General features: G+C 38.8%; 1 protein-coding gene across 18 annotated transcripts in view; it reads right to left on the bottom strand.

Annotated features, from left to right (window-relative positions):
• Positions 1-16,485, bottom strand: part of LUC7L2 (LUC7 like 2, pre-mRNA splicing factor) — a 57,538-nt gene that overhangs the window by 26,431 nt on the left and 14,622 nt on the right. For all 18 annotated transcript variants that reach the window (XR_010945646.1, XM_067747161.1, XM_067747162.1 and 15 more), the window contains one exon: positions 16,071-16,165. Coding sequence is in view for 13 of the 18 variants with exons in the window: in XM_067747161.1 (XP_067603262.1) it covers positions 16,071-16,165 (95 nt within the window). In the remaining 5 variants the exon portion in view is untranslated. The remainder of the gene's footprint in view (positions 1-16,070; positions 16,166-16,485) is intronic.

Below are 16,485 nucleotides of genomic sequence, written 5' to 3'. Positions count from 1 at the left end.
AAAAAAAAAAAAAAAGTGATATGAATAAACAAGATAAAGTGTCTCAAAACAAAGCTATACAAAACAGCCAGAGAAGGGATGTAATTAGCTGGAGAAGAATTAAGATGTGAAAAGTCAACTGAAGAACTTTTCAACATGAAGCAGAAACACAGTGTATTATGGTCCCAAGGGACTCCAGAGAGTTAGACTTTAGTCCTCTCAACATAAGAAAATAACCTTCTAATAATCAGAGCTTTCCAAAGATGGAATAAGCTTTCTTGAGAGCTAGTTGCCAGATAACTGAGAGGTTCAAATACAGTTTAGACAACCATTTCTCTAGGGTAGTGAATAAAGAATTCAACCATCAGATAACTTTTATTCTTTCCTCCAACTCTGAGATCTTATGACTATCTTTAAAAAAAAGTTTCTTAATAAAACTATATTACCTCAGTTCTTAATTATGTAAAGGAATGAATGGGAAAATATAAATAGACAATGTCCTCAAAGTTATCCTTTCGGAAATAGTAAGGAATATTCACCACCATTATAAAAGTCCTCATCACGCTAATGGTCTAAAGTGTCAGTGTTGCTGAGGATGCTGAGATTTTCCAGGCCCCATTGCTTACTCTCATTCATTAGTCCCTGGATTAACAAACTAAGGAGTTTTCCAGTGATAAGAAACAGCAACTGAAACTGTGTGGAAATTCAAAGCTGCTTATTAGGCAACATTTATTAAGAAAAAACTGCAGAAAAACATTTAACACTCTTTATAAGAAACATGCAGGAGGGCTTCCCTGGTGGTGCAGTGGTTGAGAGTCCGCCTCCCGATGCGGGGGACACGGATTTGTGCCCCCGTCTGGGAGGATCCCACGCGACGCGGAGTAGCTGGGCTCATGAGCCATGGCCGCTGAGCCTGTGCGCCCGAAGCCTGTGCTCCGCAACAGGAGAGGCCGCGGCAGTGAGAGGCCCGCGTACCGCAAAAAAAAACAACAAACAACCATGCAGGAAAATAAGACAGGAATGAAAGAAGTTAATGGCAAAAAGAATGGTGTTACCCCCTTTGTTACACCAGCCTGTTGATTTCTTAATAATAATATCTTAATTAACATTAATCATTTCAACAATCCTATTTGCATATATTTCCACAGCTATAGTTGTTCATGCTATGCTTATTTCATAAAATGTTAAGACGTCATAATTGGAAATGCCTTTGATCCTGTGTAGCAGTTCTCAACCTAGACCCAGGGAGCTTTTAAATAATATAAGTGGAAGCTTCTGAAAACAGGCCCAAGCCCAACCCTCCAAAAACTGAATTGTAAAAGCCTCCCAGAAGTTTTTAATGTACAGTGTTGTGAACCACTCACTGATCCAGTTTTATTCCCATTCCACAGACAAAGGAACTGAAGGCCAGAAAGGCTGACTTCTTCAGGGTACTTATTAGGAAATCTGGTTAGCAGATTTCTAGTCTAACACCCCTTCCACTTTATTATGCTAGTTCCAATTATTTCAGTACTAACTCATCTTTTAATATTTTTAGTTGACATTCATCCCCCGTAACATCTAAAAAAGCTCTGCACACAGCAGATATTCAAAGCAGCCGTCTACTGCCTTTCCTTCAGTAATCTCCCTTATTTTTATCCTCTCCATAACTATATTTCCAATCTGTTTTCAAAAACATATAAATTGCCTGTGTTTAACCTAAACATCTCTGTTGTCCACCCATATTATCCTTTGGCAGGAACTCCAGGCTTTCCTCAGTCTATCTTTAAATTTACATCGCACAACCAACCAAAAGAAGAAAAGCAACTACATGGGTCAAGAACAAAATGAACACCAAAAAATACCCAATTATATCCCTGTAGCAGAGGTGGAATTTTGGTGACAGGAGTAGAGCTGGGGGTAATATATGCCTTGGGGGGGATTTACAGAAGGGAAAATATGAGCTCCAAAGGGATAAGGATTTTTTTCTATTTTATCCACTATGTACCTGGGCCTGTATACAGGTACACAAGAATGCTTAAATAAATATTTAATATTTGTTGAATGAACCAAACTAGGAAAAGAGAGCAGAGAAGAACACTGGCACAGGGGGCCCTGGACTTAACGAGCAAGGGTGGTCAAGACGCACCCCAGGACAAAACTTGTCTGAGGTCTGGAGGGGAAGGTCTTCTTAGCCTCTCCGTGGATTATCTTCTTTGTTGGAACTGCTTTCCTTCTAAGGTGTTTTGAGCTATTCTTCTCTGTTTTTTCCTATGTGCTCCTCTCCTCCAGGAGGAAAACTTACTTGGGCTTTTCACTGTGCTAGGCTATAAGCCTCTGCAGCTTTGGTCTCGTCTAGCTCACCAAAGTAGATCTGGTGGCCAAAGCTGTAGGAGCTGGAAGAGCCTAGTTATAACGAAGACCCCCGCCCCGTGCCCCCCGTAATAGCCTCAGTGCTTATTTCTTCAGGGACCCAGCAGAACAGTAGGTGTAGCAAGGCAAATTTTCAGAATGCTAGATACTAGTCATCTATTTTCCTCTGTCCATAACATCATTACTAACCACTTATTCTGGCATCATGTCATGCACGTGAAGAGTATTTAAAATAAAAAATAAGCCAAAATAAACTCAACAATTACCTGCCACTGTGAAAGTGAGTGAAGGGAAAGTATGCCGATGTTAATGCTCTCCGTGACCCTAGTCATCTAATTAAAAAGGCACCAGAGGGAACCATGATGGAACCACACCATGACTAAGCATGGACCAATTCTCAAAAGCCAAATCAAACCTGACTTCACCACTGATAGTGCAATAGTGCTTTGAACACTAAGTGCACAGATATTTCCTGCTGCTAGTGCTTCTCTTTTGAAATAGGTGAGCTTCAAACTGAACAAATTAAAATGTTTGGTTATTTATTTTAACTTAAAGTAACTATTTATGATGAAAGCCACAGGAAGACTTTTAAATTTAACAAGTAATTTACTTCAAATTCTTTCTGCAAATTTACTCTTGGTATTTCAATTAATGGACACCTAAATTCTTAGATTATTGGAAAAATGCTTATTTTTAATTGGATAAGTTCAGTTCTGCATTTTGTCCTTTCCATCCTAAATCCTTTCCTCCACGAAGTTTTGACCAAATAACTATACCTACTTCTGATAACAGAATTCTCTTATAACCTCCCAACATTTTATGTTTTACTACTTAATAAAGTTGACTCTGTTAAGTACTTTTTAACTGTTCTTTTGAAGTTCCGAAGGTGACTATTATCTCCTCAAATGGACCCTAAGCATCATGAGGAAAATGGTTTATTTCTCTTATTTTTCCCTCCTACACAGAAGATCAGGTTTGCACAACCCATGACTTAACCATTAAATAAACTTGACAATTTGACTAAGGAATTCTACTTCTAGGAACTTGAGGAAACAAGTAAGTACACAAAGATAAATGAACAATAAAGTTTAACAAATGGTGTTTTTGATTTTTAAAATTAGAAACATTTTAAGAGCCTAACAAAAGGGGTTTGATTAAATGAATTATGGAATAGCCATATAATAGATTACGTAGCCATTAGAAACAATGTTCTTGATACTAAGCGGAGAAAAGAGAAGATAGCAAAGAAAGACATATAATAAAATGCCATTTTTGTAACTTCCGATACAGATATTGCTGTGAGGTTGAAGATTTTGTTTGAATTTTTTGACAGTGGTTGAATTAAATGTAATGAGCATATGTTATTCTTATAAGCAGAAAAATCAATGAAGCCACTTCAATTTTGGAGAAAAAAATTTAAGGAACAGAAGCATGTGGAAATTGAACATCAAAATCAACAAAATATTACGGTAGTGCAAATCAAAGGGTTAACTTAGCTAATGGCAGTTAATATGTTAATGAATATATCAGTGATAGAAATGTGACACAGTAACAGCTCCAAGTATCTGCAAATATTTTTGCTTTGTTATATGTTAGTACATTTGCTCAGTTCTGTGAGCTAGATCCTAAAGGGAATTACAAAAAGGTATGAGAATATAAATTCGTGCTATCAAGGAATTTATATTCTCAATGAAAAAAAACATTAAACTAAAGCAACAGCAACAAATGTAAATAAAGATTACATACAAGGATTTCATTGCCATACTGCACACCAAAACCAAAACCAATTAACATATTAATAGTCACTGGGTAAGTAATTTAGGGAATGCCCATGTTGTGAAATAGTACATTGGCATTTAAAAAATGTAGACCGGGCTTCCCTGGTGGCGCAGTGGTTAGGAATCTGCCTACCAATGCAGGGACACTGGTTCGAGCCCTGGTCCGGGAGGATCCCACTTGCTGCGGAGCAGCTGGGCCCATGTGCCACAACTACTGAGCCTGGGCTCTAGAGCCTGCAAACCACAACTACTGAGCCCACGTGCCACAACTACTGAAGCCTGTGCGCCTGGAGCCCGTGCTCCGCAACAAGAGAAGCCACGACAATGGGAAGCCCGCGCACCACAACGAGGAGTAACCCCAGGTCGTCGCAACTAGAGAAAGCCTGCGCATAGCACCAAAGACCCGACACAGCCAAAAATAATATAAACAAATAAATTAATTTATTAAATATATATATATCTTTAAAATAAATTTTTAAAAAATGTAGACCACTAATATGCAAGCTTCTCCAAGACAGGTGAGAAAAATTCAAAGATTCCATTTGTTAGAACACAGACACACATGCATGCACACACACTTGTATATGTACAGAAAGGACAGTGGAAGATGTACATTGAATTCTTAATAGGGTTTAGTCCTGGGAAGGTGGGGGATGATGAATAATGGGAAATATTCATGTTTTATGCTTTCTTCCCTTATACTCGAAGATTATATTGCCAAAATAATAAAGTAAGACAGAGTAGGCACTGACCAACTCAGAAAATATCCCTTTACCTCTCATTATTCATTTAACTGAGAAATTCACTTAATCTCTCAGGACTTCTCTTTTCTCAAGTACTTCAGGACTGCTATATGGATCAAATTACAGACTGACTAGATTTTAGAAGATTTTGAATGTGAATCAACACATGCAGAACTTACTCTGGACGAAGAGAAGAATGCAAGAATGCTCGACTACTTGGAAAGAAATATGATATGATAAAATCTGTTTCAGAAGCATTAACACCACACTACTGGTTGGACTAACATCCTTGTCAGACAGCAAGGAATATGTAAGAATAGACAGCAATATTGGTAAAGCACTAAAAGGAATATATACATATACCAGCTGGAGAAAAAGTGAAACAAAACCATGACAGCAGGACAGAGAGCACAGGAAATACAAACCCCTAGCCCAGCATTTGAACCAGTCCATATACTGTTCCAATGCCAATGCTATTTTCAAAATAAAACAAATCATCTACACTTTGACCTTCCTTCTTACATCTTCACTTTCTTCCTCCTCACATTTATAAAATCTCTCTTCCATCCATGGTCAGTCCCTGCTTCAAGACCCAGCTCAAGAAGCTTGCCTGGTGGTGCAGTGGTTAAGAATCCACCTGCCAGTGCAGGGCACACAGGTTTGAGCCCTGGTCCGGGAAGATCCCACATGCCACGGAGCAACTAAGCCCGTGCGCCACAACTACTGAGCCTGCGCTCTACAGCCCGCGAGCCACAACTACTGAAGCCCGCGCACCTAGAGCCCGTGCTCTGCAACAAGAGAAGCCACCACAATGAGAAGCCCGTGCACCGCAAGGAAGAGTAGCCCCCGCTCGCAGCAACAAAGACCCAACGCAGCCAAACATAAATAAATAAATAAATAAATATGTATGTATGTATGTGTGTGTGTGTATATATATATATATAAATATATATAAAGACCCAGCTCAAGAACAAGAGAAAGCCTAGTATACTATGGAAGAAGCCTTGAAATAACAAAACCTGGATATGAGTTTCAGTTATGCCACTATTGTCTTAAAACAAAAATTAAGGTTTTTCTTTCCTAATTCCAATCCTGTCACTCAAAACTAACAAGTCAAACATGAGTGGTGGGTGAAGAGGAATGGGGCACACTGCGCATGCACAAAGTAGTTCCTGCTTTTCTACTACTTCCCAACTTCTTAACTGCCCATTCTCACTTGAATGTTCTTCCTCCAAGTTCACTTTTTCCTGAGTACATAAAGAAAAATAAAGCTCTTCTTCTACCTTTTCTTAATGTATGTTTTTTTGAAGAATATAGTAGGAAATATCTTCTTATCCATTTCTAATCCTAGATATGCAAAGATAGCTAGTTAAAATTAAAACAAATGGCCTTGCCCCACAAAGACTATTCTAATTGAGGAGAGGAAGAACTTATATAAATAAGAGAAAACACGTGCACACTCGGTAGTATGGAGGGCAGGTACTACACAGGGGTTCAGAGGAATTGTGTGTAGTAAGCCAGGCAGGATTTAAGTTTGTACAGAAAGGTTATTCCAGGCAGAGAAATGGAGATAGGCAAAAATGAGCATGCTGGGCAAGGAGAGTACTGAAACAACAGTGAATAAATCAGTCTGGGGCTTCCCTGGTGGCGCAGTGGTTGAGAGTCCGCCTGCCGATGCAGGGGACGCAGGTTCGTTCCCCGTCCAGGAAGATCCCACATGCCATGGGGCGGCTGGGCCCGTGAGCCATGGCCGCTGAGCCTCTGCGTCCGGAGCCTGTGCTCCACAACGGGAGAGGCCACAGCAGTGAGAGGCCCGCGTAACGCAAAATAAATAGATAAATAAATAAATCAGTCTGGTCAAAACAGAGGACCAAACTGATTTATTCATTCAAGGGAGAGAGAGACCTACTAAAGATTTTAGGTTTTGACCATATAAATAATAGGGAACCACCAAAAGTTTCTGTGTGGAGGCAACATATGATAAATTCATTTCCACTCAGGAATGACTGGCTTCTTTTCTTCACATTTAGATCTCTTCAAATGTCATTTCATCAAAAAAAGTTTTCTCCACTCACTGTCAGTGTAGCCCCTTGCCCACTGTCTCAGACTTAACCACACATTTTTGTCACAGCACTTAACATCACGCCTGAAATCACATTATTTCTTTTCACACTTGGTTGTGAAAGAACATTAGAATGTAAGCCCCCATCACTAAAACAGAAACCCCTGTCCACTTCTGTATCCCCAGCATTGCACATGGCACATAGTAGGTCCTCAATAAGTATTTAAGTGAATAAATGAATGAATGCTGATCTCAGCAATTAGCAACACTCTCAGAGATAAAAAAATAAATCACTTCTTGAAGGGGAATTTTTTTAACTTTTACTGTGAATTCTCTTTACTTTTTCCATTTAGCCCTCATTAATCTGATACCTCTTGCTTGCCCTTTTCTATTTCTTTCTCTGCTTAATTCCATTATTACCTAAATTTCATTACTGCAAACACTGTTATAATAAATACCAAAAAGGGGGGACACATAAAAACCTACCTGAATTTGGATATTTTACAAATTACATTATCCAATACATCAACATATATGCTTATATTTTTTGACCCTGTAGACCAAAAACGTCTATGGGGTAATATATATTCAAGATGTTTTCAATATAGGTAAACACCAAATGCTTTAAAAAGATCCCTTCGTGAGTAACTATCCTCAAATTATTGGATTGGCCAAAAAGTTCGTTCAGGTTTTTCTGTAAGATCTTACTGGAAAACCCTATCAATCTTAAAGAAAAACCCAAACAAACTTTTTGGCCAACCCAACAGAAAGGATTATACTAAGTCATTTGATCTTGCCACCTGCACATCAAGACAGAATGCATCACATTTAAAAAAATACTTCCAGTGATAAGACAGTCCATGACTTTGCTTGATGTTTGTGGTTAATCATCTGTATAATAAAAATATGTTTCAAGTTTTTGGTTCTTACCATATGTTTGCTCTGTGTTCATTGTCTACATCTTCCAAATGATGCATTTATAACTCTATCCCACCTTTCTCAATGAACAGCCTCAGAGAACACACTAGTTTCTTCAGATTTGTTAAAATGCAGTTTATAAAACTGTGCCTATCTCCATAAAATGCAGTTTATAAAACTGTGCCTATCTCCAAAAAAGATCTGGAGAGTTCAGGGACTACTAAGTGATGATTCCTGGTTCTTAGGTAATAAGCATTTATTGAGAATCATTGTACAGAAAAACAAATGTGTGGGAATTCCCTGTCGGTCCAGTGATTAGGACTCTGCACTCTCACTGTCGAGGGCCCAGGTTCAATCCCTGGTTGGGGAACCCACAAGCTGCCATGGCGTGGCCAAAAAAAAGAGAGAGAAATAAATGTGACAGTGAAACATGCTGACAAAGTATCAGGCTATGAAAAACAACCTGCTTGAACAAAGACTTCCAGACCTCACTCTGCTTTGCTTGGAAATTATTGGTCTTTGCTACTCTGTAATGTTTCAAGAGTCATCCTAAATGACAGGTCCAAGATTTAAGATCCACTTCAAAAAACAACAGGGGGTTTCCCTGGTGGCACAGTGGTTAAGAATCCACCTGCCGGGCTTCCCTGGTGGCGCAGTGGTTGAGAGTCCGCCTGCCGATGCGGGGGACGCGGGTTCGTGCCCCAGTCCGGGAGGATCCCACGTGCCGCGGAGCAGCTGGGCCCATGAGCCATGGCCGCTGAGCCTGCGCGTCCAGAGGCTGTGCTCCGAGACGGGAGAGGCCACAGCAGTGAGAGGCCCACATACCGGAAAAAAAAAAAAAGAATCCACCTGCCAATGCAGGGGAAACGGCTGCAAGCCCTGGTCCGGGAAGATCCCACATGCCGTGGTGCAACTAAGCCCGTGTGCCACAACTACTGAGCCTGTGCTCTAGAGCCCGCAAGCCACAACTACTGAAGCCTGCGTGCCTAGAGCCTGTGCTCTGCAACAACAGAAGCCACTGCAATGAAAAGCCCGCACACCACAACAAAGAGTAGCCCCCGCTCGCCGCAACTAGAGAAAGCCCATGTGCAGCAACAAAGACCCAATGCAGCCAAAACAAAACAAATAAAAAACAAAAACAAAGCCAAAACAAACAGCAGGACAGAGGACATACGTAATTATAAATGAAATAAGGTAGCTGTGTGTAAAATATTTACTGAAGCTGGCATACAGGTATATGAAGTTCATTATACAACAACTCTACTTTTACTTATAGTTGAAATTTTCTATTAATGACGTTTAAAAAGACTCCTCAGGCTTCCCTAGTGGCGCAGTGGTTGAGAGTCCACCTGCCGATGCAGGGGACACGGGTTCGTGCCCCGGTCCAGGAAGATCCCACATGCCGCGGAGCAGCTGGGCCCGTGAGCCATGGCCGCTGAGCCTGCGCGTCCGGAGCCTGTGCTCCGCAACAGGAGAGGCCACAACAGTGAGAGGCCCGCGTACCGCAAAAAAAAAAAAAAAAAAAAAGATTCCTCAAACTGATTCAATATTACAGAATAAAAATTAGAGTAAAATTAACTTGTATTTGATCTACAAAGACTGGACATCAGCACAATAGTTCATCTTATTTACATGTATGTATATTTGTATTTAACCATTAATCCAAGTCACGGACAAACATGCTGACCAACCTCAATTAGAGACAGACTAAACTAGAACACGATTCTAGAACACATGGTCTCTGGGTCCCCTTAAAAAAATCACTTCCATAAGCCTGAAGTATATTAACTTATTTTAAGAATATGAAATTAATGACTGCAAGATTATTCTCAATAACAGAAAAAGGTTATTTCCCAAGGACAGAAGTACCCCAAGTTGAACAGCTCAGGGTATTCATGTGCCAATTTGCCAACAATACTCCAAATTATATACTGGACTGGGTTTTTAAAGTTTAACAGTAAAGCTCTAATTATTCACTGGGAAGCCCTTAATACGCCTCTGATTTCCTAAGCACCAAATGTATTTTTGGTTTACTGCTTGTTAAAGGAATGCGTATTTTTGTAAGAAACAGAGAATAAAATATAAGCAGAAAATCTGATTAATATAAGGACACTTCAAAATCCAGATCTGGTAAAAACCTGGGCTATCTGGCAGTTTTGCAAATTTGGAAGCTCTAGAAATTGACGGTCATAGAAATTTAAAAACAAAAAAATTCAAGCCAGTCATCTGGGCCAATGTTTTCTTTTCTTTCTTTTTTTTTTAATTTCGGCCATGCCATGGCGGCTTCTGGGATCTCAGTTCCCTGAACAGGGATTAAATTAAACCTGGGCCACAGCAGTCAACGTGCCGAATCCTAACCACTAGACCACCTGGGCTAATGTTAAAAACATTTGTTTAAAAACACCTAAGTATCCCAAAACAAACCCTTTCCGGAGAAGAGGTTATGAGTTTAAACTGTCTATAGACTAATTTTCTCACATCTGCATGTGAAACCACTGCTGTCATGTTTTGATACGCAACTCAATATCAAGATACTCTACAGGGCTTCCCTGGTGGCGCAGTGGTTGAGAGTCCGCCTGCCGATGCTGGGGACGCGGGTTCGTGTCCCGGCCCGGAGGATCCCACATGCCGCGGAGCGGCTGGGTGCGTGAGCCACGGCCGCTGAGCCTGCGCGTCCGGAGCCTGTGCTCCGCAACGGGAGAGGCCACAACAGTGAGAGGCCCACGTACCGCAAAAAAAAAAAAAAGAATACCCTCCAGCTCCTTATCTGTTAGAAGGTAATACTTTTTCCACAGTCATTAATTTTTGAAACTCAAAGTTAGCTTTTGGAACATTTATTTCACTTTCTACTTCTGGGTGATTGATTATTCATTTAACACAATGGAGCGACACCGTTCTAGATGCTGGGGATATAGGAGTGAACAAAACGTCCTTGCCCTTACTATGAAACTTACGTTCTACTGAGTGGCTGAGAAAATTCTGTGTAGGTTTAGTTCTTATCACTTATTCTGCTTCTCTAAACTTTCATGGCTCCTTTAAATTTGTACTATCAAAGAGACTTCAGCAGTTTTAAAGTTCAGGTTTGTAGGTATCCAAGGAATTGATTATAACCAGGCCTTAAAAGAAAGCGTTAGAGAAGCAATAAAGGAGTTTCAATTAATAAACTTCATTTTGGATAAAACCCAGAACCTACTGGGGACACCGTAAAATCAACTCAGGATTTTTGACAACCAATAAATACTCCCATCCAATCACTTCAAAAGGCAGATAAAATTTTACTATATTCCTGTCCCTAAGTATTTCACAATATCAGCTTTTCTTAAATTCTATTTCAGAGCTGCAGACTCTCTTTATAAAAACAAAATGTCATGGAAAAATCCCTGTATTTAAAATGTGTAAAAATTCCTGTCAAAATAGGAAGGACTGGCCTGTCCCCAGGTCCTCAGTGAATGAGGTACCTCTAAGGACATTTCAGAAACATCTTAAAGTCACTGTCTTAGGTAACTGTGTTATCTAAAAAAACTAACAACACAACAAAAAACATTTTAAAAAGTATTCAGATTAAAATAACCCTAAGATTCCTGTGTGGTATAATATACTGTGATTCTTTGTGAGACATCTGACAAAGACAATTTCTCTGAACCTTAATTTTTCTATCTATATAAAATGATGGCCAGGGCTTCCCTGGTGGCGCAGTGGTTGAGAGTCCGCCTGCCAATGCAGGGGACACAGGTTCGTACCCGGGTCCAGGAAGATCCCACATGCCGCAAAGCGGCTGGTCCCATGAGCCATGGCCGCTGAGCCTGTGCGTCCAGAGCCTGTGCTCCGCAACGGGAGAGGCCACAACAGTGAGAGGCCCGCGTACCGCAAAAAACAAAAACAAAAACAAAAAAGACGCAGACATAGAGAATGGACTTGAGGACACAGGGAGGGGGAAGGGTAAGCTGGGACGAAGTGAGAGAGTGGCATGGACTTAAATATACTACCAAATGTAAAACATATAGCTAGCGGGAAGCAGCTGCATAGCACAGGGAGATCGGCTCAGTGCTTTGTGGCCACCTAGAGGGATGGGACAGGGAGGGTGGGAGGGAGACGTAAGAGGGAGGAGATATGGGGATGTATGTATATGTATAGCTGATTCACTTTGTTATAAAGCAGAAACTAACACACCATTGTAAAGCAATTATACTCCAATAAAGATGTTTAAAAAAAAATGATGGCCTTACACTAGAAAACATGATGGCCTGTCAACACTAAAATTATACTATGATGAAGGCTATAAGAATTAGTAGTGGCCACTTCTGAATTTAGGATAGATGCATTATGAGAGTATATATTTCCATCTCTGCAGATCTTAATCTCAAGTTTCTGCTTTAGATTTAATGCCTTCTGTAAATTATTACTATCATATATCCTTTTCCTAGATCACTAGGAACTAAATGGAAAGATTTTTTTTTAAGCTCTTCAATATACTTATCTTTCCTTAGGGAATATATGTGCCAGAAATAATGTGGTTCATTTTTTTGGGGGGGAGGGGGACAACTGTACTTAGGTTTTTTGTTTTGCCTAAATCTGAAAGGGGATGCTGTCTACTTTCTGCATGGTAAATAGAAGAGGGAGAAAACTAATTGTTCCAAAGGAGGAGAAGAGTGAGACTAAAACAAAAAATTCTGGATGAACAGGAAAATAATCCATGCCTTTGAAATATAAAAACTTCCTAATTATAGAAATATTCATGCTTCTTATAAAAACCATAATCTAAAGATACATATACACACAATTATTTTGATTCTCTGTTCTACATTTTACCTCCTCTAATTAATTTGTTAGCTTAAGAGTCAGTTATAGCAGAATAACCTACATGGGAAAAGAATCTGAAAAAGAATGGATATACATATAACTGAATCATTTTGCTGTATACCTGAAACTAACACATTGTAAATCAACTATACTCCAATATAAAATTAAAAAAAAAAAGTTAGTTATACCAGAGTACCAGACTAAAGAATGGTAAAATGTTACAGGAGCATTTTCATCAAGCTGAATTCCAGGAACTTCCCTAGTGGCACGTGGTTGGGAATCCGCCTGCCAATTCAGGGGACAAGGGTTCTATCTCTGGTCCGGGAAGATCCCACATGACGCAGAGCAACTAAGCCCGTGCGCCACAACTGCTGAGCCTGTGAGCCACAACTACTGAAGCCTACACGCCTAAAGCCCATGCTCTGCAACAAGAGAAGCCACTGCAATGAGAAGCCTGCACACCACAATGAAGAGTAGCCCCCACTCACCGCAACTAGAGAAAGCCTGCAAGCAGCAATGAAGACCCAACGCAGCCAAACATAAATAAATAAAGATAAATATATTTTAAAAAAAGCTGAATTCCAAAAATATTCCATACTGTCAGTTATGAGTATATTTTTAGAAACGGTACTCTTCATCTCCAAGTGCTCAGTATAAAGTTCAACCTTTTTATAATAATAATAAGCCAAAGAATATATTTCTGTGTATTATTCTGCTAAATAATCCAGAATATTGATGAGTCATATTCTGCTGGAAGTGACAGATCTGAGGAACAAGGTCTGGAAAACTAAAGGGCAACCTTCAGTTACATAACAAAGAAAAAGCATTATAAAAAGTTACAATTTAGTTCTTTTCATCCTTGATCTAACATCAAAAATAAATAAATAAACAAGCATCTTCAACACACGGAAGTGTGAACTATTAGATTCCGTGCCAAAACAGCGTGTGTTCTACAGAGACTGGATGCTAAAGAAGTCTGAGCTCTATAATTACAAACCATTTGTACATAGGATAAACTGTTATAAATAGCCCTTTTTAGTAATAAGAATCATGAGAAAGTCACTCTGTGGATGATTTCAAGTTCTCAAGGACATCACACTGTGACAACCTTGGACTCTTACAAAGTCCTAGAGCCAGCCCTTAAAACTCTGCTTAAGAGGTTCACAACCACTTAACCCCATCCTTACATATGACAATCTCTTGCCTATTAAGATGACAAAAAGGAGATATTTCTCATACAGTGTTTCCCTGGCAAGTGCCTTTCCAAGGGCTTTCCTTAACTGTTTTTCATGTGATCCAAGACACCATCAATTTTAAGCCTCATCATTAAATTCTGTACTATAAGAAAAATGTTACAAATTAAAATAGTGTTTTTCTATCATCAATTTTAAGATGCATATTTCAGAGATATTAAAATTTGAAAAAATGTGCTTCTTACAAATCCAGCAAGAATTGTATAAGAAAGAAAGTCCAAGACCAACACTAATCCTTTTTATTTAACTTGATAAAGGATTAAGTATTACCTACAGAGTAGAAAACATGTTGAATAAAACTACAGCTCAGAAAGTTTGGGTTTGGTTCCAGTTTTACCTTAAATCAATACAACTAAATAATTTTGAATAAATCACTTTACTGTCATTAAGGCTAACTATGGAACATACACCCAACAGAATTATTTTGAAAAATAAATGAATGTGACTGCACTGTATACATTATAAAATGTAAAAGTACAATTGTGATGTCAGATTTTTTTCATTATTATTAATGCCATACCTGAAGAATATAATAATATGTCAAAGTCTTGCTATGGCTGGTTTTAAAGTACTAAAAATTTAAATTCTGCCATTTTATCAATTAATCTTATCCTCAAAATTCATTTGAAGTGACAATTTAGCCTTAAATATCATTAAATGTTAAATTTAATAATAAATGTGAAGAATCAAATAATACTACAGATAATTACTAATATTATAGATTTCAACTGTATTATAGCAGAGTAGAAAATACTTTAATTATGGAAATTCTAAAGAGCAGATATGAGGGTTAATTATCTGTCACAGTCCTAATTCAAGTGCTCAGAAACTGGATGTCTTCCCTTTCAATATTATACTTAAAAAAATTTAAGTATTACATATTTTTTAAATGTTAGCTCTTCTATTCCTTTTAACATAATATAGTTTCGACGGTCTTTACTATTGGAAAAAGTGGTGTTTTTGATCAAAAATGCCTTGATACTTATGTATTTGGGGTATTTAACTCCTCCTATCAGGAAGAAACCACTCTTTAAGACTCTGAGCTTCCACTTCAGGGTGCACGGGTTCCATGCCTGGGTAGGGAACTAAGATCCCACATGCCACGTGGCACGGCCAAAAAAAAAAAAAAAGAAGAAGAAACCACTAATTTAGACAACTTTAATTAAGGGAACTCATTGCTTCTGCAAATGGAAGTTTGAAATCTTTTCTTCATTTCAGACAAATAACAAAGTCAGCTAAATGTTTAGGCCCTACCAGCCCTCCTCTGCTATCCTTGTGAATGGAAGCTCTTGAAAGTGAGTTATCATTTCAATCAAATCCAAAAGCCAGGGAATCAAATCCTCTGTCCCATTTAAATAGGTCCATCATCATGTGATTTATCTACCAAATTAAAATGATGCTCTAAGATTAACCAACATCACTAGATATAGAACTTAAATTAAGTGAGCTTTACATCATTAGGAGTAAGCAATATACGTGAATTTTAACCGACAACGATACTCACAAATTGTGTAAATTTAAGTATTTACCAGTATATTTTCCCCACAATGATTTCCATATTCAAATGTGCACAAATCTTAATAAAAATGTATACTGTTTTGGATGAATGTCTACTCTGCTCAACAGTGAAGTAAACAATTTAAAAAATCATTTACAGGGCTTCCCTGGTGGCGCAGTGGTTGAGAGTCCGCCTGCCGATGCAAGGGACACGGGTTCGTGCCCCGGTCTGGGAAGATCCTACATGCTGCGGAGCGGCTGGGCCCGTGACCCATGGCCGCTGAGCCTGCGCGTCTGGAGTCTGTGCTCCGCAACAGCAGAGGCCACAACAGCGAGAGGCCCGCGTACCAACAACAACAAAAAAATCATTTATATTATTTCTAAACTAAAAGTGCAACTGCTGTATAATAACTGCCTCTATGTTTCAAATAAGAAATGCTTTTTAAAAGCTTGCTCTGAAGAATGGAAAAAATTATAAAGTAAAACTCAGCAATCATTTTTGTGAGGAATTCAATTATTGCAGATCTAAATTATCAACCTGAATGTAAGGGATGCAAATTGCTGCGCTAACAAGTGTTTAAAAAAAAAAAATCACTGAATAATAATGTGACACGAAATTAAGACTTTATCAAATAGTTTGTTTTCGTAGTATACCAATAACAAAACAAAAGATTTAATAAACACGTACAGTTCCAGACAGGACATCATGGGGGCAACAATTCAGAAGGTGACTCTTGCATACTCTGTCATCACTGAATTTGATTCGTTGACGAGTAGTATCTCCTGTAATAGAGGAAAGTTAATAACATTCAAGGTTAGACAACTGGAAGGTATTTGTTTTCTGAGAGCCCTACCATCACTAGCTTTGTATGTGTGGCTATACACACACACATTTATAAATCAGCTCAAGAGGGGTTAGTTTTTATATAATATCCTACAGAAAAACTATTTTAGACAACATGCAGTTGCAGTATGTGTACTGCACATGTAATTCAAATAGTCAAAGTGGGAAAGCAATGCATTCTGTTAAACAGAGTACTTCAGAAAAGCATAGCATGTAGAGCAGGAATGGACCTTAAAGATTATCGAGTCCAACTCCTTCA

The sequence above is a fragment of the Pseudorca crassidens genome, chromosome 8 (genome assembly GCF_039906515.1).
Source record: "Pseudorca crassidens isolate mPseCra1 chromosome 8, mPseCra1.hap1, whole genome shotgun sequence".
NCBI lineage: Eukaryota > Metazoa > Chordata > Mammalia > Artiodactyla > Delphinidae > Pseudorca > Pseudorca crassidens.
The sequence above is the reverse complement of the archived record's forward strand: the minus strand, read 5'-3'. Positions and strand labels throughout refer to the sequence as shown.